The sequence below is a fragment of the Oryctolagus cuniculus genome, chromosome 21 (genome assembly GCF_051225735.1).
Source record: "Oryctolagus cuniculus isolate XC-2025 breed Fujian yellow rabbit chromosome 21, ASM5122573v1, whole genome shotgun sequence".
Lineage (NCBI taxonomy): Eukaryota > Metazoa > Chordata > Mammalia > Lagomorpha > Leporidae > Oryctolagus > Oryctolagus cuniculus.
Genome location: NC_142887.1, coordinates 9166370 through 9189473, shown reverse-complemented (window position 1 = coordinate 9189473; position 23104 = coordinate 9166370). Strand labels below are relative to the sequence as shown.

General features: G+C 62.9%; 1 protein-coding gene across 5 annotated transcripts in view; it reads right to left on the bottom strand.

Moving 5' to 3' along the window:
• Positions 1-1572: 1572 nt before the first annotated feature.
• Positions 1573-23104, bottom strand: part of DHX37 (DEAH-box helicase 37) — a 34266-nt gene continuing 12734 nt past the window's right edge. For 2 of the 5 annotated variants that reach the window (XM_089323499.1, XM_089323498.1), the window contains exons 6-27: positions 22557-22649; positions 20280-20376; positions 19237-19350; positions 17650-17751; positions 17156-17270; positions 16198-16293; positions 15908-15993; positions 15334-15478; positions 14712-14788; positions 14351-14583; positions 13008-13119; positions 9508-9614; positions 9166-9354; positions 8597-8721; positions 8393-8509; positions 7542-7783; positions 5891-6005; positions 5670-5807; positions 5481-5575; positions 5323-5396; positions 4311-4408; positions 1573-4229 (exon numbers count right to left, since the gene is read on the bottom strand). In XM_089323499.1, the coding sequence (XP_089179625.1) occupies positions 4144-4229; positions 4311-4408; positions 5323-5396; positions 5481-5575; positions 5670-5807; positions 5891-6005; positions 7542-7783; positions 8393-8509; positions 8597-8721; positions 9166-9354; positions 9508-9614; positions 13008-13119; positions 14351-14583; positions 14712-14788; positions 15334-15478; positions 15908-15993; positions 16198-16293; positions 17156-17270; positions 17650-17751; positions 19237-19350; positions 20280-20376; positions 22557-22649 (2656 nt within the window). In that variant the 3' untranslated portion in view covers positions 1573-4143. Of the gene's footprint in view, positions 4230-4310; positions 4409-5322; positions 5397-5480; positions 5576-5669; positions 5808-5890; positions 6006-7541; positions 7784-8392; positions 8510-8596; positions 8851-9165; positions 9355-9507; positions 9615-13007; positions 13120-14350; positions 14584-14711; positions 14789-15333; positions 15479-15907; positions 15994-16197; positions 16294-17155; positions 17271-17649; positions 17752-19236; positions 19351-20279; positions 20377-22556; positions 22650-23104 lie in introns of those variants that run through there. The other 3 variants (XM_051839542.3, XM_051839543.3, XM_089323500.1) reach the window with 2 other exon arrangements.

The following is a 23104-nucleotide window of genomic DNA, read 5'->3' as shown; positions in this document are numbered from 1 at the left end:
CTTTTACTCGCTTGCCCTGCCAGTTGCGCACCACCCTGGAGGACAGTCCAGGATGTCCGTAGAGGGCAGCAGGCCCCTCTGTCGCCCAACCTAGGGTCCCTGCGGGGCTGAGACGCGGGGCCCCGGCCTCGCGCACGCGGGACCTCCACGCTCGTCCTGCAGATGGCGCTCGCGCCTGCGGGACGGAGGCGACCGGCGGTGCGAAGGCTGGAGGAGCGCAGGCAGTGGGCGAGAGTTTGTCCGAAGGCCCTGGAAGGCTGGGCGGGGCTACAGGGCTCCTTCCGGCCACCACGTGGAAGCCACCCCCAGGGCCAGGTGCGAGCTGGTGCAGGCTCGGTCTGGCGGCTGCCGTGCAGGTGGGGGCGTGCGGCTCTGCCCTGTGGGTTCTGGAGGTCGTCGCCTGACACCCCCAATCCAGGGCGCCGCGTTTTGCCCTAGCGATCCTGTCACCTCCCTGCCTTGGGGCGGTGACTATGGGGCAAGGTCGCGCCCAAACCGGGCCAGGTCCACGTCTGCCCTCAAGGGGCTGCTTGTTTGCCAGGTTCTGTGCTGGACTCACCCAGGACCCACACCCCTGCTCTCGCCAGCAGCGGGGTGGGGGTCCTTCCTGACGTCGGCACCCACGGCTGAGCAGGGCACTCAAGGTGGTGAGATGGCTTCGCAGCAGGTGGGCGGGAGCAAGGCCCAGAGCCCGGGACAGGGAGCAGCGCTGGGGCTGCTTGGGGCGGGGTGTGAGCGGCCCCGGAGGCGCGGCATCTGCCCACCGCCAGTCTGCGGCCGTGTAGATCTGTCTGACTTATTTGAAAGCCAGAGTAAGGGGGAGAGAATCTTCATCTGCTAGCTCGCTCCCCAAATGGCTGTGGTCAGCAGCCCTGGGAGGGAGCTACCAGGACTCTCACCCCCGTTTCACAGAGAGGAAGCTGAGGCAGAGATGGGCCCAGCGTGGGTCACAGGCTGGGAAGGGTCAGGCAGGGCCTGGAGCCGAGGGCCTGACTCAGGACAGAGCTCACTTCTCCAGCGGCTCCCCATGCCCTCCCCCCCCCCCCCCAACATTTATTTGAAAGAGTTAGAGAGACTGACAGAGCGAGCCATCATCCATCCACTGGTTCACTCCCCGATGGCCAGGGCTGAGCCAGGCTGAAGTCAGGAGCCTCCTCTGGGTCTCCCACGTGGGTGCAGGGGCCCAGGTTCTTAGACCATCCTCCACGGCTTTCCCAGGCGCATTAGGGAGCTGGAAGTGGAGAAGCTAGGTCTTGAGCTGGTGCTCTGATACGGGGTGCAGGCCTGGCAAGCGGCAGCCTAACCCGCTGCGCCACAGCGCCAGCCCTGCCGCGCTGCCTTTGACCACGCTGCCTCATTGGAGGGGAGTCCTCACCAAGGCAGTGCCAGTCTCCGTGGACAAATGACCACCTTTCAGCTGTGGGCTCCTCAGGCCCAGCTCGCAGGGCTCGTGCCTGGGTGCACACAGGTGTGAGCGGCACGCACAGCAAGGTCAGAAAGCACCCGCCACGGGTCTGCTCTGGAACCACGGCGCTCGGTGATGAGGGAGGCAGGGACTCAGGCACCTACACCTTTTTTTTTTTTTAAGACTTATTTATTTGAAAGTCAGAGTTACATAGAGAAAGAAGGAGAGGGAGGGAGGGAGGGAGAGAGAGAGAGAAAGGTCCATCCGCTGGTTCACTCCCCAAATGGCCACAACACCCAAAACTGCGCCTACCCAAAGCCAGAAGCCTCATCTGGGTCTCCCACACGGGTGCAGGGGCCCCAGGACTTGGACCATCTTCTACTGCTTTCCCAGGCCACAGCAGAGAGCTGGATCAGAAGTGGAGCAGCCAGGACTTGAACTGGCGCCCATATGCCGGTACTGCAGGCGGTGTGGCCTTACCCATTACGCCACAGTGTTGGCCCCACACCTGCGCCCTTTATCTGAGTCCTGCGCTGATTTGGGGACATCAGAAAGGACCAGACACAGACGAGAGGGTTCCCCTGGGGACACGTGTATGAGGCATACATTAGTCTAGAAATTGAGCCATGCCTCTGCGGTCAACCAGTCTGTGACATGGGTGCCGACCCCCTTCACAAGGCCTGGGACCAAGCGTGTGGGCAACCCGCCTCACGCCACACACCAACACACACTCAACACGGACTGCAGATAGCAACGCTCAAACTCGAGGGGGACGACGCAGTGACACTGGCCTGGGTGAGGCTTTCTTAGCTACGACACCCAAAACACAAGCAGCCAGACCCGCCAGTGGGACATCAAGGCCACAAACACCGTCCCCCAAAGGACGCTATCGGGAAGGTGGAGCCGACCTGGGGGAGAGACCTGCAGAGTATACGTGACACAGGCTTGTTCTCAGGATGCTCACAGCTCGCTCCTGTGGCCAAAGGGTGGACACGACTCACGTCCACCAACACGTGGACACAGAACACGGTGGCCGGTACAGCGGGCTGTGGCTGAGCCGTGGGAGGGAATGAGGCCCTGACACCTGCTGTGGCAGGGAGAACCTTCCCGGCGTGAAGCTGAGTCCAGCCAGACATGGGCCACGGAGCACAGGAGTGGCTTCATGGATGGGGATGCCACGAGGGCTGGTGGACAGGCAGCTTAGTGGCCGCTGGGGCTGAGCACGGCTCTAGGACTGGGTGGTAAAGCCAGTGGAGTGCCACGCCACGGGCAGTACGGCAAAACCTTAGAGCTCCGGCTGAGGAGGTGGGACCAGATGGCAAAGGAAGTAGGGTGACTGTGCAGCCACCACAGCGCCCGAGACGGCGGCTGGGGGAATGGCGCCCTCTTCCCATCTGAGCGGCCAGGACTCGTGCTGTGTGGTTCTCTGGAGAACCTCCCCTAGCTGGTAGCAGGGGATTATTGCTCCCATCACGGGCAGGTCGGGCTCTGCAGGCTGCCCATGCATGCGCAACCCAGGGGCAGCCTGGGTGGGGCCGAGCCCCAGGCCGCAAGACGGAATTTGCGAAGGGCTTTAAAAAAAAGATTTACGTATTTATTTGAAAGGCAGAGCAACAGAGAGGGAGAGACAGACACACACTCTGACACAGAGACCCTCTACCTCAGTCCACTCCCTCACGTGGCCATGCCAGCCAGGACTGGCCAGACTGCAGTGAGGGGCCAAGAACACCATCTGGGTCTCCCACGTGGGTGGCAGGGCCCAAGCAGTTGAGCCATCACCGGCCACCTCCCCAGGGTCATCAGCAGGAAGCTGGGTGCAGAGTGAGCAGGCACAGGGATATGGGGCGGGGGCGTTGCTGGCCCCTGCCCAGGGCTTTGAGAGCCTGGCAGGTGAAAAGCCCCCACCCCCAGGGGGTTCAGGAGGGGGCTGGGCAGACAACTCAGGCCAGGCCCCCGAGTCTCTCCCTGAGTCACTGCACAGCACAGCCTGAGTGGCAGGAGCGCTTTTATTCAACAACCACTCCTACCACAGCCCACAACCAGGACGCCTGGGACAGAAGCCACCCAGACCAGAGCATGGCTCTGGGCAGAGCTCCTGACCCCTTGGTCCCGAGGGGTCTTCCCACTCCTCCTCTCCTGAGGACCTCCTCTGTCCCCTCCCTCCCACCTCCACCCTAGAAAAAAAGAGGGGGGGTCTTTTTTCTCTTGGCCCATTCCAGGCCAAGAGAACACGTGTGTCCCCAGTCAGTGTGGTGTGGCAGAGGGGACGAGAGATGGCCAAGGTCAGCTCCTTGCCATCTGAGCCGATCACCAGGGGCACACGACCCTGGCCACATAGCCACACACAGGGAAGGGCCCGTCTTCCCTGTGGGTGGGCCCGTCTTCTGGGTGGCCCTGGGCCCCCTTCCTGTAGGGAGGGGCTCCACAGTGCCGGGGAAGGGCCTGCAGACACCCCGGGCCATGTTCCCCAAGGGTGAGCGTGGTGCAGAGCGTCTTCACCACAGGGTCCACCTGTGACCTGAAGTCCTCACCCACCATGAGACAGTCTCCCCGCAGCACCCGACACACAGCCAGGGCCAGTGTCCAGGCCCACGGGCTCGTCCAGAATCCACATGGGATGGACGAGGCTCGCCCAGGGCCTTGGTGAGCAGGGGGTGGTCAGGTGACCATGCCAGGTGGTTCCAGTGGCAGCGCACTGCACTCCCTGTCCCCAGTCCTCGGCAGAGGCAGGCGTCGGCTCAGGGGTCAGAGGCCGGGGGCCAGCCCTTCTCGACGTCGGCGTGCATGGCTTGCGGGAGCCACTCGCAGTACTGGGTCAGCAGGTCTGCAGGCCGAGAGGCTGTCAGGGCCCCGCCCCCTCGCAGGGCCCCGCCCCGCCCCCTCCCACTGAGCCCGGGGCACTCACACTTGGGGCTTCTCTTCCACGCGGCCAGCAGGGCGTCGCGGCAGTCGGCCTTCTCGGCCACGAGGGCGCTCAGCAGACTCTGTGTCCTGGGCTGCAGCCTGTTGGGCAGTGCAGGTCACTCGTGTGCTCTGGACTGCAGGATGGGTGGGGCCCGAGAGTGGGGGCACTGCCACTGGGTAGCCCTGCCCGAGAGGGTGAAGGGCAGCCCAGCCATCCGGGATAGAAGGATCCAGAGCCGCCCCTCCCACCACTCTCATTTTCCCTGCCTCTGGCCCAGCCACCCTGGCTCCCTCACGTCTCGCTCACCCCCTCTGGCCCTGCTCCCTCCCAATCCGCTCAGCCAGGCCCTCCCTGACACCCAGCCACCAGGACTCCTTCCCCCTGCCGGACCCCTGGGGGCTGCGTCACCTCTGCCCCCTGCAGGCTTCAGGGACAAACGCGTGCCTGGGTCCCTGCACCGGGTGTATCTTGGAGACGGGTGCTGGGAGTCCCCGGCCTGTCACAGCCTCGCAGGGACCTCAGCCCCCGTCCTGAGCTCCGGGAAGAGCACAGCTGGGTGCTGGCGCCCACCCGCCCGCCCCTCAGGCGGTTCCTAGGCCCCCAAGCCCTGGCACCACCTCCAGCAGCAGCACAAAAGTGTAGCTGAGGAAGAAGCGGTGGGAGTGGAGGTTGGGTGCAACGAGGGGCATCATCCAGCTAGCAGCTCCGTGGGGGGGACTCAGATCCCACCCACAAACCCATGTCCACCCAGAACCTCAGAAGTGACCTCCCGGGCACAGGGCCCCAAGCCGTGACAGGTGTCCTTAAAGGGCAGGATGCACAGAGCCCCAGCAGACACTGTAGCCAGGCAGCTGCAGGTGGGCAGCCGAAGCCAGCAGCCACGGGAGGCCAGGGAGCCTTGGCAGGAGGACGTCCCCCAGTGTGTGGGCTCCGTCCTGGGGGCCCCAGAGAAGGCACATGGGCTCCCACCACTGCCGGACGGCCGGGCTCGATGCTCGGGGGAAGGCTGTACCTGGCCCACGTCTTCAGCATTGTGCTGGGGCTGGACAGCAAACAGCTCCGGTACGCCGCCAGCTTGCGGAAGACCTGTGAGAGACCGCACAAGGGCTGGGGGCCCGGCCCTCCTGCCCACGGCACCTGAGGAAGGGGCGGGGAGGCCCGGCTGCCTACCTGCCCTTCCAGCAGAAACCGCGCAAAGTGCTTGTAGCGGTCCACGCCCTCCGGAAAGTCCACCTGCACAGCGGGGAGCGGCCAGCCCACGCGATCTGCAGGGTGGGCGCTGGTGAGGAGGGGCCCTGCGAGCCCAGGCCCAAGCCCCGGGCCCCGGCCCCCAGCGGGGCAGGAGGTGCCTCGACTCACAGAACACGCTGGCACGGTGACACAGCACCCGGCCTTTCTCAGGGCAGTAGGCGGGGTCCGGCTCCTCCAGGGGCTTGTCAAACTGGCAGTAGGAGGGCAGCAGGACCGGGATCCACTGGACATCCACAGTGGAGACACCTGGGACCAGGAGAGGGCCGGGTCCTGCTGGCCGCTGTTCGTCCCCCCGCCCCCCCCCCCCCATCAGGGCCACCAGCCGGCACCTTTCATGTACATCTTGGTGGTCTCCATGATTTCCTGGTAGACCACGAACTCGGGGAGCTCTCGGAAGAGGACGGAGCTGGGGTGGATGAAGACGGGCTCGTCCAGGAGAGGGGTCTGCACACGAGGAGGGAGGGCACGTCAGGGAGAGCGGCACGCGCCAGGGGGCCCGTGTTTTTAACCCACAACACCCACAACGGCAGGAGCGGGTGCCCTAGCCACGGACAGCTGGGTCGGCCAAGAGGGAGACGGACGCCCAGGCACAGCTACGACGCCACCCAGTGGCAAATGTGATGCAGCAAGCAGGCCGGGCCCAGGCTCCTGCCGCAGGGCCCACTGAGAAGGAGTTAGGGGGAGGGGGTGGCGGGCTGCTGAAGGGTCCAGGGGTCCTGTCTTTTCTTTCTTAAAAAAACTTTATTTATTCACATATTTAGATTTTTTTGAAAGGCAAGGTGGTAGCAACAGAAAGAGAGATTTTCCATCTGCTGGTTCATTCCCCAAATGCCCCCAGGAGCCAGGGCCGGGCCAGGCCAAAGCCAGGAGCCCCATCCAGGTCTCCCCCATGGACACAGTGATGAAATATTCTATGGGGCAGCCGTTTGGCAGAGCGGTTCAGACCTGCCGGAGGGGCCGGTGCTGTGGGGCAAGTGGGTAAAGCTGCCGCCTGCAGTGCCAGCGTCCCACATGTGTACAGTTCTCCACCCGGCTGCTCCACTTCTGATCCCGCTCCCGGCTGATGTGCCTGGGAAGCAGCAGAAAATGGCCCAAGTCTTTGGGTCCCTGCACCCATGTAAGGGACCTGGAGGAAGTTCCTGGCTCCTGGTTTCCGATTGGCCCAGCTCTGGCCATTGCGGTCATTTGGGGCAGGAACCACTGGATGGTCTCTCTGCAGCTCTGCCTTTCAAATAAATAAATAAATCTTAAAATAAAAAAAAAAAATAAACAGAGTTTGCTGGGAGGCCTGAAGCTCCTATCGGAGTGCCTGGGCTCAAGTCCTGGGCTCTCCTTTATTTATTTTTTTAAAGATTTATTTATTTGAAAGGCAGAGAGGCAGAGAGGCAGAGAGAGAGAGAGAGAGAGAGAGAGAGAGGTCTTCCGTCTGTTGGTTCACTCCCCAGATGACAGCAATGGCCGGAGCTGCGCCAATCTGAAGCCAAGAGCTGGAAGCTCCTTCCGGGTCTCCCACACAGGTGCAGGGGCCCAAGGACTTGGGCCATCTTCTACTGCTTTCGCCGGCCATAGCAGAGAGCCGGATTGGAAGTGGAGCAGCCGGGACTCGAACTGGTGCCCACATGGATGCTGGCGCTGCAGGTGGCAGCTTTACCGCTTCACCACAGCACCAGGCCCGGCTCTGCTTTTGATTCTAGCTTCCTGCTATAGAGCACCCTGCGAAACAGCAGGCGATGGCTCACAGGCGAGTCCCTGCTACGCAGGGGGGAGACTCTGACTGCCACTTCGGCCAGGCATCTGGGGAACGAACCAGCAGGCAGCAGACCTCACTCCTTCTCTGCCTCTTGGAGAAATAAAATGGACTGAAAACAGAAAGCTGGGGGGCAGCGCCTGGTCCTGCAAAGGCAGACTGCACTGTCTGTGGCCTTCCCAGGACGGGGGGGACCTGGGACGCAGGCACACGGCGGGGAGACGGGCGCCCACCTTGTAGCCATTCCTCCACTTGTCGTCCAGGAGATCCTCGCTGTGCACCCTGCGGGCCAGGTGGTCGCCCAGGCCGGCCGTCACGATCTGCCGCAGGTAGGTCACCTGGCTCTCGGTGGGAGGCTGCATCTTCGGATCCACGAAGAGCTCGGCCTCGGGGCACACGGCGTTGACTGGAGGGGGCGCCGGGTGTGAGGGCAGTGGGGGCAGCGCGGGCCAGCTGGCTCTGCTGGATGTCAGCTCTGGAGGGCCCCACGTGCGGAGCTGGGTGCCTGGCACCTGCCGGCCTGCTCCCCCTGTCGAGCCCCTCAGCTGCCCCCCCCCCCCAGGTCAAGCCCCAGCTCCAGTGAGGACGGCAGCGGTGCGCTGGCAGGCAGCCTGGACTGGACCCTGGGCGTGCTCCTCAGGGGAGCAGCGCCCTCGGCCCAGGCCCCCTCCTCCTCCCTGGAGAAGCACCGGAGGTGACGGCGGCTGCACCTGCACCCGCACCCGCACCACCTGGAGCCGATGCTGAGGAGTGGGGCTGGGGAGGCAGCCCCAGGGATGCACCTGGCAGTGGGGAGAGCAAAAGCGCTCAAAACTGAGCCTGCCCCCGACTAGCCCCAGGGTGGGCACAGTGGCCTGCCTGGGAGAGCACGTCCTGTGTTCTCTCTGTGCGTCTCCCCTGAGGCCCCCAGCTGCTGTGCCCAGGCACTGAGTCCAGGTGGGAACTCATCCTGCCCGAGAAGGGGCTGTGAGGCCCGGGGCACGGCTGAGGAAGAGACGGGCTCGAGACAGCTGCTGGGAGCAAGGGAACGTCCTCAGGGCACCACAAGGGCACCCCACGCACAGCCCTGCAGGTGGAGCTCTACCTGCAGTGGTCAGCTGGCCCCGCAGGCGCCGGATCTCCAGCATGGCCTTGTACCGCAGCCCGTTGGCTTCACAGAACCGGGGCGAGCAGCCGGCGTACTCGCAGGCTCCTACAGCGCCTGCAGGAGGAACCAGGCGTGCTCACTCCCGGCCCACTCCAGGCCCGACGCCCCGCCTTCTCCGGGTCCCTGGCAGCCGGTACCCACCCAGCAGCACCATGAGGTCACCAAGCTTCAGGGACGCCCCCTGCCCTGCCCACGTCCTCCTCATCTGGGCCACCCGGGCCCGCTTGTCCTTCAGCACAGCGAGTTCCTCATCGCTGGCAGCTGGCCTGCAAAACACACACACGCGTGTGCTGCCTGGGCAGGAACGTGTCTGCTACGTGTCAGGGAGCCTGGGGGTCACTGCCAGCAGGTGTCAAGATGGAGACCGTGCGTGGCCTCTTGGGCGATTCCACGCCCTGAGATGGAGAGAGAATTCCACAGAAGAGAACGGCACACATTCCAATACTGTTCACGGAAACCCCAACCGCGGGACAGCCCGAGTGTGACTCCGCGGATAACTACAGCAGCGGTCCGCAGACCTGGAATCCACAGCCTCTGGCGCGTACCCGCATGTTGGGCGTGGCCCAGAGAGGCTGCTTGTGTCAGTGGATTCAGTTCTAACCACCCAGCTGTTACCGTTACCATGCCCACATCCTTCAGACGCAGAACACGAAGCCGAGAGAAGCTGCGGTCCCTGGCAGCCGCGTCTCCCCGCCACGGGCCCACCGCACCTGTCCAGCTCCTCGAACAGCTCCCGCACAGTCATGGCGGCCACGATGGTGATGGTGTAGGGCAGGCAGTCGTGCTGCCGGCTCAGGGCCAGCATCTTGGCGTAGCGGGGTGCCACGGGGAAGGTGGCCATGGTCCTGCCCAGCGCCGTGATGGGGCAGCTCAGCCGTGAGCTCTGCAGCTGCTTCACCCTGGGAGGACAGCGCTGCGCTGGGAGGGGCTCCCCGAGGGTCGGAGCCACAGCCACGAGGCGTGGCCGCGAGCCAGCGCAGGCCCAGGGGAGGGAAAGGCGGGAAGAGGAGGGGAGCTGGGCCCTCCACTCGCCTCCACCCAGCCTCACGTACCTTTCTGCCTTCGGGGGGGCCTGCAGGGCCCCCAGCGCGATCAGCAGCTCCTCGGCAGCAGCCAGGGCCTCCACAGAGGGGGGCGTCGGGAAGGGGAAGTTGATGACCTAGACGGGGACACGTGGCAGGGACAGTGAATGCTGGGAGCGGGCACGGAGACAGCCCCTGCTGGCCGGGGCCAGGGTGCTGCCCCCACAGGACCCCCTCCCCAGGCTCAGCGCCCTGCTGCCCATCCTCTGAGCACTGCTCACAGCAGCTGGGGTGGGGACACTCAGAAAGGTGCCAAGGGCACCCTCCAAGTGCACGGGCAAGCCTGAGTACAGAGCCTCTCTCATCCCCCTCGCCGTCCAGCTACGCAAAGGCGGTGCTGGGCACAGCCTGTGTGCCGCCGGCTGTTCATGGCAATGGAGACAGCACGCACAGACAAGGCTTCTTGTCTCTGCCTGCGCACCACACTCATTGGAGCAGGAGGCCCCTGGGCAGCAGAGGGCCATGACAGGCATGACAGGAACAGTGGGGCAGGAGAGGGTACACTCAGCAACACAGCGAGGGGACAGAGCGCCCGGCTCTCAGATGGCGGCACCTCAGAGAGATGGACCAACTGAGCACGGGTGTTCAAGGAGACAGCTGTCCACGCATGCTCCCAGCAGCCCACAGTGGAAACCCCAGTGTCTGGGGACTGAGGACACATGGGCAGCAAAGGGGGGCTTCCCACACAGAGGGGCATGGCGCTTACTCCTGCTATGGCACGGATGAACCAGAGAGAAGCTAGTCACAAAGGCCCCATGGTATACATGGGCTGCACGGGTCTGGGAACTAATACTCCCGGAATGTCCACCTTGGAGGGTCAACTGTGGCCATGTGGATTGTGTCTCAACACAGCTGTTTTGGAGGAAGAGTGAGTAGGAGTGGAACCTAACAGGAAGGAGTCAGCCGCATGAAGACACGTGGGGCAGGGAAGTGCATGCTGGGAAATGAGGCCTGGGAGGAAGGTGCAGCGGCCCAACGAGGACTTGGGTTTGACTCAAGAGCAAAGGGAGGGGCTGATGCTGTGGTGTCGCGGGGGAAGCCATGGCCTGCAGTATCCCATAAGGCCCTGGTTCAAATCCTGGCTGCTCCACTTCCAATACAGCTCCCTGCTAATGTGCCTGGCAAAGCAGCAGAAGGTGGCCCAGGTCCTTGGGTCCCTGCACCCACATGGGAGACCTGGAAGAAGCTGCCGGCTACTGGCTCTAGCCTGTCCCAGTCCTGGCTGTGGCAGCCATTTGGGGAGTGAACCAGTAGATGGAGGATCTCTTCTCTCTCCCTGTAACTCTGCCTTCCAAATAAATGTTAAAAAGAAAAGAGAAAGAAATGAGCAAGGGGAGTGGCAGAGGCCGCTGGAGAAGTGAGCTCTGTCCTGAGTCAGGCCCTCGGCTCCAGGCCCTGCCTGACCCTTCCCAGCCTGTGACCCACGCGGGGCACATCTCTGCCTCAGCTTCCTCTCTGTGAAACGGGGGTGAGAGTCCTGGTAGCTCCCTCCCAGGGCTGCTGACCACAGCCTGAGGTCACACAGGCGAGGTGTCAGCACTTCTCGGCACCCAGTATACTATGGCTATTTTCATTTGGTCAAAAAAAATATTTAAGCCCCAAAAGGAATATAAAACATCCCATGTTAGAAAGCAAGCCACAGGGGCCAGTGCTGTGGCTCAGAGGGTTAATACCCTGGCCTGAAGTGCCGGCATCCCATATGGGTGCTGGTTCTAGTCCCGGCTGCTCCTCTTCCGATCCAGCTCTCTGCTATGGCCTGAGAAAGCAGTAGAGGATGGCCCAAGTCCTTGGGCTCCTGCACCTGCGTGGCAGACCCGGAAGGAGCTCCTGGCTCCTGGTTTTGGATCGGCTCAGTTCTAGCTATTGCGGCCATCTGGAGAGTAAATCAGCAGATGGAAGACCTCTCTCTCTGTCTCTACCTCTCTCTGTAACTCTTTCAAATAAATTAAATAAATCTTAAAAAAAAAAAAAAAAAAGGCAAGCCACCAAGATTCGCTGTACTGTAAGTGCTGGTCTCTGCTGTGGCCAGGGAGTGCAGTGGAGGATGGCCCAAGTCCTTGGGCCCTGCACCCCATGGGAGACCAGGAGAAGTACCTGGCTCCTGCCATCGGATTAGCGCAGTGCACCGGCTGCAGCCTGCCGGCCGTGGTGGCTATTGGAGGATGAACCAACAGAAGGAAGACCTTTCTCTGTCTTGCTCTCTCTCACTGTCCACTCTGTCAAACAAAACAAAACAAAACAAAACAAAACTGTAAGTGCTGGAATTTGGGCCCCGCGGGCCAAGCTGCCGCCTGTGATGCTGGCATCCCACAGCTGTGCCAGCCAGAGTCTGAGACCTGCATGGAGTGCCAGGCTCCTGGCTTCAGTCTGGCTGTTGGGGCCACTGGAGCCATTTGGGGAGTGAATCAGAGGATGCACGCTCTAACTGATTTTCAAAAAATAATTAAATCTTTCAACAAAAACAAAGTCTGGAGAACAGAACCAGTAACAAAAGCCCCAGCTGGTGGATGAGGGCAGCCTCTGCTCTCCCCGGCACTCAGCTCCTGAATGCTCAGGTTCATGCCAGCAACGGCAACGAGGACACATCTTTAACAGCAACAGAAGCCACCGGCTTCCACCCCTACCCGCTGTGTGTCCCCGGCTCTGGCTTCCGCCCCTACCCGCCGTGTGTCCCCGGCACTGGCTTCTGCCCCACACCTGCCGTGTGTCCCCGGCACTGGCTTCCGTCCCCACCCGCTGTGTGTCCCCGGCACTGGCTTCCGCCCCTACCCGCCGTGTGTCCCTGGCTCTGGCTTCCGTCCCCACCCGCTGTGTGTCCCCGGCACTGGCTTCTGCCCCACACCTGCTGTGTGTCCCCGGCACTGGCTTCCGTCCCCACCGTGTGTCCCCGGCACTGGCTTCCGTCCCCACCGTGTGTCCCCGGCATTGGCTTCTGTCCCCACCCGCTGTGTGTCCCCGGCACTGGCTTCCGTCCCCACCGTGTGTCCCCGGCATTGGCTTCTGCCCTGCACCCGCTGTGTGTCCCCGGCACTGGCTTCCACCCCCACCTGCTGTGTGTCCCCGGCTCTGGCTTCTGCCCCCACCCGCTGTGTGTCCCCGGCACTGGCTTCTGCCCCCACCCGCTGTGTGTCCCTGTCCAGGGACCTTCACCTCCCTGCTCAGCTTCCTTAGCTGCTAGGTGGGGGCTGCCCACAAGCAGGGCGGGGAGGCCGACTGCGCTGACCTGCAGGGCACCTGACACCTGGCCGCGTGGTGGGGGCACTCTGCCTGGACCCCCCCATCCTGGGGATGGGTGAGGATCCCACCCTCCACCTACAGGACTGGGGAAGAGCCTGGGGACAGCCCACCGAGGTCACTGCTCTGTCCCCAGGGAGCCCAAAGGGGATGCGGCATGGGAGGGGGCAGTCACGGGAGACCCTGCCAGGCACCTGCTGACACAGGGCAGCAGCCGCGAGTGGGGCCTGACTCACCTTCTCAATGCTCAGCGCCTTCATCTGCAGGACCAGGTCTTCCACGGGCCTCCGGGTGATTTCTGGAGGAGGAAACTGCTCGAAGTCACCAAAAACTGCAGACGAATACAGCCTGGGCAGGGAGAGGCAGCACGGGAGAGCCAGCTCAGCCAGGCCAGCCGCCAGCCAGCCCTCCCGGCCATGGGCCAGGCCAGGCAAGCACCTCGTCCTGCCTCACCTTCCTCACCTGTGCAATGGGACAACAGTGGCCTCCCTGGGAGCAGACACCACACACGGACTGCTCACGACAGGGCTGGCCGCAGGGACTGCGCTGGGCCAACTTGAACTACGCTTGCTTCTGACCCATTTCCTTCCTTCCTTCCTTCCTTCCTTCCTTCCTTCCTTCCTCCCTCCCTCCCTCCCTCCCTCCCTCCAAAGGTCTTCCTTTTTGCCGTTGGTTCACCCTCCAGTGGCCGCCATGGCCAGTGCGCTGCGGCCGGCGCACCGCCCTGATCCGAAGCCAGGGGCCAGGTACTTATCCTGGTCTCCCATGGGGTGCAGGGCCCAAGCACTTGGGCCATCCTCCACTGCCCTCCTGGGCCACAGCAGAGAGCTGGCCTGGAAGAGGGGCAACCGGGACAGAATCCGGCGCCCAGACCGGGACTAGAACCTGGTGTGCCGGCGCCGCAAGGCGGAGGATTAGCCTAGTGAGCCGCGGCGCCGGCCTCTGACCCATTTTCTTGATATATTTTCTAAACTTTTAGCTTTTTTCATTTAAAACAAGGTCAGAAAGAAGAGCAAGAGAGCTATCAAAAACAACAGCACACAAACTTGGAAAACTTACTCACCAAGGACACTTCTGACAAGGCTGATGCCCAGATCACACAGACAGTTCTCACACACCCACGACACAAAGACAAACAGCTGAGGCTGCATGTTGTGCAGGAGAGGAGCCAGCTGTGCTGGTTAGAGACCCACCTGCTCCGCTTCCTGCTGAGGCAGCCTGAGAGTCAGCAGCCAGGAAGTGCCCGGGTCCCCCACACCCACGCGGGAGACCAGGATGCAGATCCAGGCTCACGGCCTGGCCCGGGCGAGCCTTGGCTACGGCAACCATTTGGGGAGTGACCCATCAGATGGAAGGTCTTTCTCTCCTTCTCATGTAACTCTTTCAAATACATGAATCTTTTTTTTTTTTTTTTTTTCAAAAAAGACTAGGGGCCGAGTTCAGCAGTGGAACAAGGGACAAATGTGAGCATCTGAAAGCTGGCTGCCACGCCCCAGGGCCACGTGGCCCCTGTAGACGGAGGAGGGATAGCGCCTCTCCTCACCCTCAGTGGTGGCTGCACAGGAACCTGGAGGCCCACCTGTAGCAGTGGCCAGGCTCTGTCCGGCCCGCCCGGCCTGCCCGCTGGTCGGCCGACGCCTGGGAGATCCAGGTGACGCGGAAGGAGGACACGCCCGTGACACGGTCATAGTAGCGCTTCTTGACCTTGCCACAGTCCACCACGTACTTGATACCGGGGATGGTGAGGGACGTCTCGGCCACGTTGGTGGCCACCACACACAGCCGAGTGCCCTCTGGGGGTGGCCTGAAGACCTAAGGTTGAGGGGTGGGGGCGGGTGGCCAAGTCCATCCCTCCTGGGCCCCAGTGTCCTCTCAGAACCCCAGCCACTGCCCAACTTAGCACCGGCTCGCCCCCGCCCCCACGCCCTGAGCACCGTTACCTGCGCCTGCTTCTCTGGGGCCAGCAGCGAGTAGAGCGGGAGCACGTGGAGGGGGAGGGAGGCGTCCAGCTGCTCGCCTGCAGGGAGCAGAGGCTGCCGACAGCCCTGGACAGGACAGACCGCCCCGCGCCCTCCACCAGCCCTGCTGCCAGGGGCTCAGCCGTGAGATGGGCGAGGCAGGCAGGCAAAGCCTGGGGACCGGGGACAGACTCCCAAGGGTTCTCCTGTCACAGCTGCCACTGGGATTCCCTTCTCCCAGGCCGGTCCCATTGAAGTTGGGGTCAGCCTGTGGGGTGCCCCCCACAGCCCTAGGCTGCACACAGTTCATATACTTACGGCCAGGCACCCCCTGGTACCCCTGAGGCCTGTGTCCACACAACAGAGTGGGCCTGGGCGTGGTGCCCCCATGACACTCAACACCACAGGAATTGAAGCCCCTCACGCACCAGGCAGTCTTAGGAGCTCAGGGTGCAGCGTGGACAAAGCAGCCAGCAAGGCCAGCTCTCCCGCGGCTCACACGAGGACCCGAGGGTGGGATCTGGGTTCTTTGTAGCTGCCTCCCAGCGGGGGCTCCACACACTTGCAGACGAAGGACCTGAGTGAGGTTGAGAGTGGGACGCACCTCCGTCCGCCTCGTCATCCCCCAAGTCCAGATCGAGGTCGGAGCCCAGGGCCGCCTCCTCGTCGTCCATCTCTGCCTCCCGGTCCTCGTCACCCTCGCCCGCCGGCAACACCGAGTAGTTATCCAGGTTGATCGGGGGCAGTGTCTACACTCAACGAGACACAAAGAGCATGGGCTGTGGGCGCCCCGCTGCGGATGGCGTCGTGCACAGCACAAGCAAGCCCACGTACCCCGTGGGCCCTGGGACCCTCGGGCGGCCACTAAACATATCTGTTTCCTCACCCGAGAACTGGGGTTCACCTCCTGGGGCTGCTCTCAACACTGAAGTGCAACAGGTGAGAGCAAGAGGGGAGTCCACGCCGCCACCTGGGGGAGCCCTCCCAGCAGCCTCTGCTCCCACTCCCCAGCAGGGGATCGGCACAGGCCCTGCTCGGGGTGCCCGGGGCCCAGCAGCTCCGCGTGGTGCACCCAGGAGACAGGATTTCCCATTTCACTCCAATCCAGGGTGGGCTGGCGGCCACCAAGCTGGACACTGCGGCCCTGCAGCCCGAGCCCCCAGCACACCCCAGCCTACCGAGCCGGCACGAGCCTTTCTCGCCCTGGCCCGCGACTTCTTGAACTTCCGCATTTCTTCCGCCGAGTCTTTCTCGTCTTCCTTTTCTGCAAATGAGGGGAGGTGGGGAGAGACACCTGTGGCCAGGGCAGGGCAGAGCGCTTTGCTCCTTGTCACCCAGCAAAGCCACTGCCCGCGACCACTTAATTCAGGGGTGCGGAAGAGGCCGCCGACTCCAGAGGGAGAGGCGGGGCAGCCGGCTGAGCCCCAGACGGGGGCAGTGGGGGACTGAGCATGCGCACCCTGGTTACCTTTGGCCTGGGGCCTGGAGGGTGGGAAGGCCTTCCTGAGCCTGCGGCACAGAGCGTGCACCTCGGCCTGCCCCGTCAGGAACACCAGGATGCCACCTGTGGGAAGAGCCAGGCTCCGGTGTTACCCATCAGTCACTCAGCAAACACTTCCTTAGCAACCAGCACTGAGACACAGGCCCCAGGGAGCCAGACGGCACAGTCATGGGCGGACGAGTCACCCCCAGATGGAGGTGCCGTGAGACCCCACGGTGCCACTCCTGAGCACGGATCCACAAGGACTGGCCAGAGGTCTCACGAGAGCCTGCACACGTGTTCAGACCCCAGGCTGCGGGGAGGCTCCTCGCTGTGAGCACCTGGTGCAGCCCGGAGTCTCCAGACAGCGGCCGTGCACCCAGGAGGCCCTGCACCGAGACGACTTAGCAGGACAGGCACAGCGAGCGGGGACACGGGGTCTCACGTGTGCTGGAAGCACCCTGCCACTCTCAGCCTTGCAGCAGGGGCAAAGCAGCCTGGAGCCCAGCTTTGGAAGACCAGAGTCTCTGGTGAGAAGTGACCACAGCTACCACAGCTGCTGGGTTTTTGGGCTGTGTGTGTGCTAAGTGGTGCCGGCGCCCAGGACCATGGTTTCCTTTGGATGTCAATCCACTCTATCCTCCCAGCCAAGGGCAAGCCGGTTTGGTGACACCAGCTAAGTAAGGGGACACAGCCCTCCCCCTGGACCGTGCGTGGGCACCTGCCTGCGCCCAGGTGTTCTGCCATCAGGGCGGACGCAAACCCAGCCCTCAGCTGCCTGCTCCAGTCCACACTGGAGGCTCGCACTATTCTGGGCAGAAAGAGGCCGGGCAGGTGCCGCGAACACTCCAGAACCAGGGAAGAAACAGGCACGGCAAGGACGGGAGTGTCACCAGCCCCTCAGGGAGGGGCCGGGAGCCTGGGCCTCAGCCCCCGCCAGGCCCACCTGCAGGCAACATCCGGTGGATCTTGCACACCTTCCGGAAGCACTCGCCACTGTAGTCTTCCAGTGGGGTCCTCTTGTTAAAATGCACCGTCACCGGGAACTGCCGGGACTCCACCTGCAGGGGCAAGAGAAGACGTGGGGGGTGCTGCAGCCAGGAGTACCCCCCTCTCCCCGATCTTGCTGCTTGTGTTTGAAACTGTGTTTATTTGACGGGCAGAGTTAGAGAGGGAGGGAGAGACAGAGATCTCCATCCGCTAGTTCACTCCCCAAATGGCCACAATGGCTGGGCTGGCCCAGGCTGAAGCCCGGAGGCAGGAACTCCATCCTGGTGTCCCATGTGGGTGGTGTCCATGGCTGCCTTCCCAGGCGCACCAACAGGGAGCTGGATCCCTGACCTGGGCCACAGCCTACAAACGCACACCTCTCCGCGTGACAAAGTGAGGTCCACCAGGAGCCTCCTCCCCCTGGTGAGGCTCAGAGGCCCCAGGAATTACCTTGATGACGGGGGGCGGCTGGGCGAAGAGCCGCTGGTTCTGGGTGAAGTCCTCTACCCGCAGCGTGGCCGACATGATGAGCAGCCTCAGCGGCAGGTGCCTCTGTGGGGGACAGGCCTGGCGACTCAGGTGCGGGCAGGCCTGCAGCCGCAGAAACCTGCTGTGCCCTCCCCACTGTTCCCCAGCCCCTCCGGTTCCCAAGGACCCCTGGTGGATGGGAACACACAGTGGGCCCTGCCTCCCCCAGGGCAGCGGCGCGCCCCAGCGTCAGGCTCTGCTGGCGGGCACAGCCACTGACAGCTCCCACCGGACGCCGTCACTGTGTGTGTGTCTGAGGTTCTGGGAGATGCGTGTGGCCGGGGGCCCTGGCTGTCACCCCAGACAGCCCCTGACACAGCCCAGGGGGGCTCTGCTCCTGAGCCCTTGCTGTCTTCAGCTGCTAGTGAGCCCCGGAGCCAGAGCCTGAGGCAGAGGCACAGCAGTCAGCATGTTTGCGGCCTCAGAGCCAAGCGCACGCAGAAGATGGGCCTGCAGACAGCAGATGAGAGGCGCTGTGGGGCGAGAATGTGGGCTGCAGCTGAGGGTCCTGGCTTCCTCCCGGGGTGATGAGTGATGAAATGCTCTGAAACTAACTGGCCAGGGCTGCACAGCTGAGGGTCCCAGAGACCACGGAGTCACACCCTGGAAACGGCTGTTACATGGGATGTGAGCGCTTTCTTGGAAAAGCTTGTCACAGAAATAAACCACACACTCAGGGCCTTTGTGCCGCTGCCCTCTGCTCCAGGGGTGGGCAGCCCTTTTCCTGCCGGGGCCATCTGGATCCTGACATCGTCTGCGGGCCACACAGAATGAAGCACCTGGAGCCAGCCTGCTACACAGCTACTGAATTTTGAGTCTCGTCTGCGGGTGCCTCGGCAGGGCTGACCCGGCCTGCAGGCTGGACACACACGTGCGCTTTCCCACACCTCTGCCATCCACCAAAGGCCACCTCTGCTTTGTGGTCCCCCCATGCCAGTCAGCTGACTCCCTGCCACCCAGGCTGCAGCGGGAGCCCTGGGAGGATGGGCACCAGCAGAACAAGACAAGGTCTTTGTCGCTGTTGGTTCCTAGGGCCTTGAACGTGGCGAGGGACGAGGAACCGCAGGGCATGGGCCTTTCTCCAAGGAGCTGACCCTTGGGAGGGAGGGGACACCTCCACTGTCCACTTCTGCCTGATGTCGGCAGGGCAGGAAATGGGGGTAGGTCACGGCTGGTCCTGGGGAGCCCATCTCAGGGCCCAGGGAGCCCCACTCGCTCTGCAGAGTCAAAGACCAGGAGGCCTTGTGAGGCCAGCTCCAGTGGGGGCCGGTGAGCCCTGGCTCCTGGCTGGGGCCTCTTGCTCTGGACAGGGGCAGATTGGTGTGGAGGCTGGATCCAGGCCCTTGTGGGAAGGGGTTGGGCGCGGGGATGAGTCACCCTATGAGACCTGCTTACAGCAGTAGTGCAGGGCAGACACAGGTGTGGGCAAGGGGGCCCAGCTCCTGACAGCACAGTGGGGTCCTCAGCCCTGGGGTTCGACCACCACCCCCGCCCCGCCTCCTGTGCTACCTTTGCCCGCAGGGACACGATGCGGGACAGCAGGCCGATGAGGATGTCGGTGTACACGCTCCTCTCGTGGGCCTCGTCGATGATCACCACCTTGTACTTCAGCAGCAGGAAGTCCTGGGCAGGGAGGCCGAGGGGTGAGGCCTGGGCCGCCACAGGAAGCCCCGGGCAGGGAGGCCGGGAGGGGAGGCCTGGGCCGCCACAGGAAGTCCCGGGCAGGGAGGCCGAGGGGTGAGGCCTGGGCCGCCACAGGAAGCCCCGGGCAGGGAGGCCGGGAGGGGAGGCCTGGGCCACCACAGGAAGTCCCGGGCAGGGAGGCCGAGGGGTGAGGCCTGGGCCGCCACAGGAAGCCCTGGGCAGGGAGGCCAGAGGGTGAGGCCTGGGCCGCCACAGGAAGTCCCGGGCAGGGAGGCCGGGAGGTGAGGCCTGGGCCGCCACAGGAAGCCCCGGGCAGGGAGGCCGGGGGGTGAGGCCTGGGCCGCCACAGCTGCTTTGTACCCCAGAGCTCCATTCCAGGAGCCCTGCAATAGCTTCTCCCACCTCCCCAGGCCTCGGTTTCCTTATCTGGGAGATGGGGACAAAGGCCCACACCCTGAGGTCTTGGGGAGGTCTCAATGTCAATTAAAACCTAGATGGAGCCAAAGCTGGCAGAGAACAGACAAGCACCAGGCAGCCGCTGGTCCCCCGGGCTGACCTACCAGACGCAGAGGCCAACAGGAAAGGGAGGGAGCAGACAGCGGTTCCCCACCTGGGCTCTGCCAGCCACCCTGCCAGTCTCACACCCTCGGAACACAGGCTTCCAGGGCTGGGGCGGAAGGCAAAGCTCTCTCCTCGGCACCAGGCTGGGCACTGTGCCCGGGACCCAGAGCCGCCTGCTCGCAGCTGCAACCAGACCAGGAAGGCCCGAGAGGACACGGTCAGGGTCCAGTAGGCTCCCCGCTGCTTCGCCAGCAGGGGTAGGCCGGCTGCACACACCAGGGTCAGTGGCATCCTCGTGCCCACCCCGGGCTCACGGGCCTTGCTCTGAGACAGAACAGGCAGCTCACCTTCTGGATTTCCTTGAGCAACACCCCGTCCGTCATGAACTTGATCCTCGTCTCTTCGGTCACGTTCCCTTCATACCGGATCTGGTAGGAGATGACCCTGAGGGGAACAGGGCAGGCTCCGGCTCAGGGAGGTGACGCCCACGCCTGCCGCTGCCTGGGGCTGCTCCAAGGGGTCAAGAGGAGGGCAGCACCCACCAGCTACCCAGAAGCAGCCTCAGCCCTCGCCCCAACCTGTTCTGCCTCTCCAAACCCGCGTTTGGCAAGAAGGAACCCATAGGAGGTCCCTGGGTCCCGTCATCTGGACACTCCCTGGGAGCAAGCTTGTGGGGACACCGGGATGTGGGGGCTCAGGACTCAGTTCCCAGTTACCACGGGCACCGTGTTGGGGCTGGTGTCATGGCACAGAGGGTTAAGCTGCCACCTGCAACACTGGCATCCTACATGATCACTGGTTCAAGTCTCAGCTGCTCCATTTTTTAAAAAAATATTTTATTTATTTGAAAGAGTTACAGAGAGAGGGAGAGGCAGAGAGAGAGGTTCTCCATCTGCTGGTTCACTCCCCAAATAGCCGCAATGGCCAGGCTAGTCCAGGCCAAAGTCAGGAGCCGGAGCTCCTTCCAGGTCTCCCATGTGCGTGCAGGAGCCCAAGCACTTGGACCATCTTCCACTGGTTTCCTAGGCTCATTGGCAGGAAGCTGGAACAGAAGTGGAGCAGCCAGGATCGGCACCCGTATGGGATGCTGGCACCGCAGGTAATAGTGTTACCCGGTTTGCTACAATGCTGGTCCCAGCTGATCCAGCTCCCTGCAAATGCACCTGGGAAGACAGTGGAAGAAGGCCCAAGTTTGTGGGCCTCTGCCACCCACCATGGGAGACCCGGATGGAGTTCCAGGGTACTGGCTTTGGCCTGGCCAACCTTGGTCACTGTGGCCATTTGGGGAGTGAACTAGTGGATGGAAGATATCTCTCTCTCTCTCTCTCTCTCTCTTTCTATCTCCTCTCTCTGCAACTCTGCCTTAAAAATAAATAAATAAATCTTAAAAAAAAAAAAAAAAAGGAGGGGGGAGGCATGTCTCAAAGTCTCTTTTTGCAGCCTACACAGTGAAATCTCTAAGGCAGAATAAGACACCCAACGCCTGCTTCTCACACAAGAGAGGTGCAGGTGGAACAAGGCTGGCCCTGAGCTCAGCTCCTGGAACTGGGGTCTTGGCAGCATGGGCCCCATTCAACTTTTGCATATGCCTGAAACTTTTACAATAAACTTAAAAATTTTACAATAGGGAGGGCACTGTGGTGCAGTGGGTTAAGCCACCACTGGGGACACCCATGCACCAGGGACTCAGCCCCATCCGTCCTAGCCAGCCTCCTAACAGGCACCTGGGGGCAGCAGGGGACAGTTTGAGTGCCTGGGCCTCTGCTACACACGTGGGAGACCCAGGCTGAGCTCCTGGCTGCTGGCTTTGGCCTGGCCCAGCCTGACCGTTGTGGGCACTTGGAGGAGTGAGCCACTGGATGAGATCTCTCTCTGATGTTCTGCTTTTCAAATAAATAAAAATTTAAAAATTTCCTTACTGTTTCTTCAAAAAAAACCTGTTTCTATAACAGAAGTTGAAATGGGTAAGATATAGAGTGGCGTGTACGGGATGCCACCATTAACGTACAGGTGAGTGACACCGCAGACAGAATCCTCTAGAAGAATCTGCAGGAACCGGGCAGTGGCTGCCTCCTAGGGCTGAGGGCACCCAGCACACAACAGCAGCAGCCTGCCCCACAGTGGATGGCAGGCCCTGAGTGCCCAGCATGCGCCTGCACACAGTAGGCGCTGCTTAGTGAGCACCACTGCATGCTCTTGTGGCTCCTGAACCACGGCCCACACTGGGCGAGGGACCTCGACCACCGGAGCCCGGGCGCCTGCGCTGTGAGCGCGTCTCCTGCAGCTGTGAACCCTGCTTGCTCCGCTCGCTGCTCCCACAGCCGTGTCCCACGCTCACCGCAGGGCGCAGCCCGCACTCCGGAACCCGAGCGCTCACCGCTGCTGGCCCCATCTCAGGTGCGTGTCTGTGCCACCTGCCTCTGGGTGTGTGACTGCGGCGGCCTGGCTGGTCCCCCATCCATCACGCACACGCCCTCTGAGAGACGACTATGGCGACAGCTCCCACTCCTCTCCCCGCGTGGACAAGGGCCCACAACCCTGTGCTGAGCCCAGCCGGGCCAGCCCTCTCCGGGCAGGGCCATGGTACCAGCCCCCAACGCATCCCCCAGGAAGCAGGGCCTCACCGCTGCGACAGATTCATCTCCTTGGCCACTCTCTGGGACATGGCCATGGCAGCCACTCGGCGGGGCTCGGTGACGCCGATGATGCCGTCATCGCTGGGGAAAGAGAACAGAACGCATCAGCAGTGACTGCCCCACTAAGACTCACGCCTGGCCTCACCCGGCCACGGTCGCACTGCTCAGCGCAGGCGGCAGCCCACGAACCAGGCAGGCAGCCATGCGGCAGCGGCCACGGGAGCGAGGCCGGTCTTGGTGTACGGCTGGGAAGCATTTCCAGGGCAAGTCATTAGGAGCAAAGCCAGGGGCACAGGACGCAGTGTCGGGGCTGGGCCTGTGTCCTGAACAGAAGGCTGGTGCTGGAGCAATCCAAGAGTACCAGTGCTGGCGCCTCGGCGTGACAGGCGCTCCACATGGCGCGTGCACGAGGGGAAAGGGACAGCGCACGGCGACTTTCTGTATTATCTGCCGCTTTTCTGCCAATCCAAAATCACTCCAATAAAAAGCTGGAGGCAGGCCGGCGCCGCGGCTCACTAGGCTAATCCTCCGCCTTG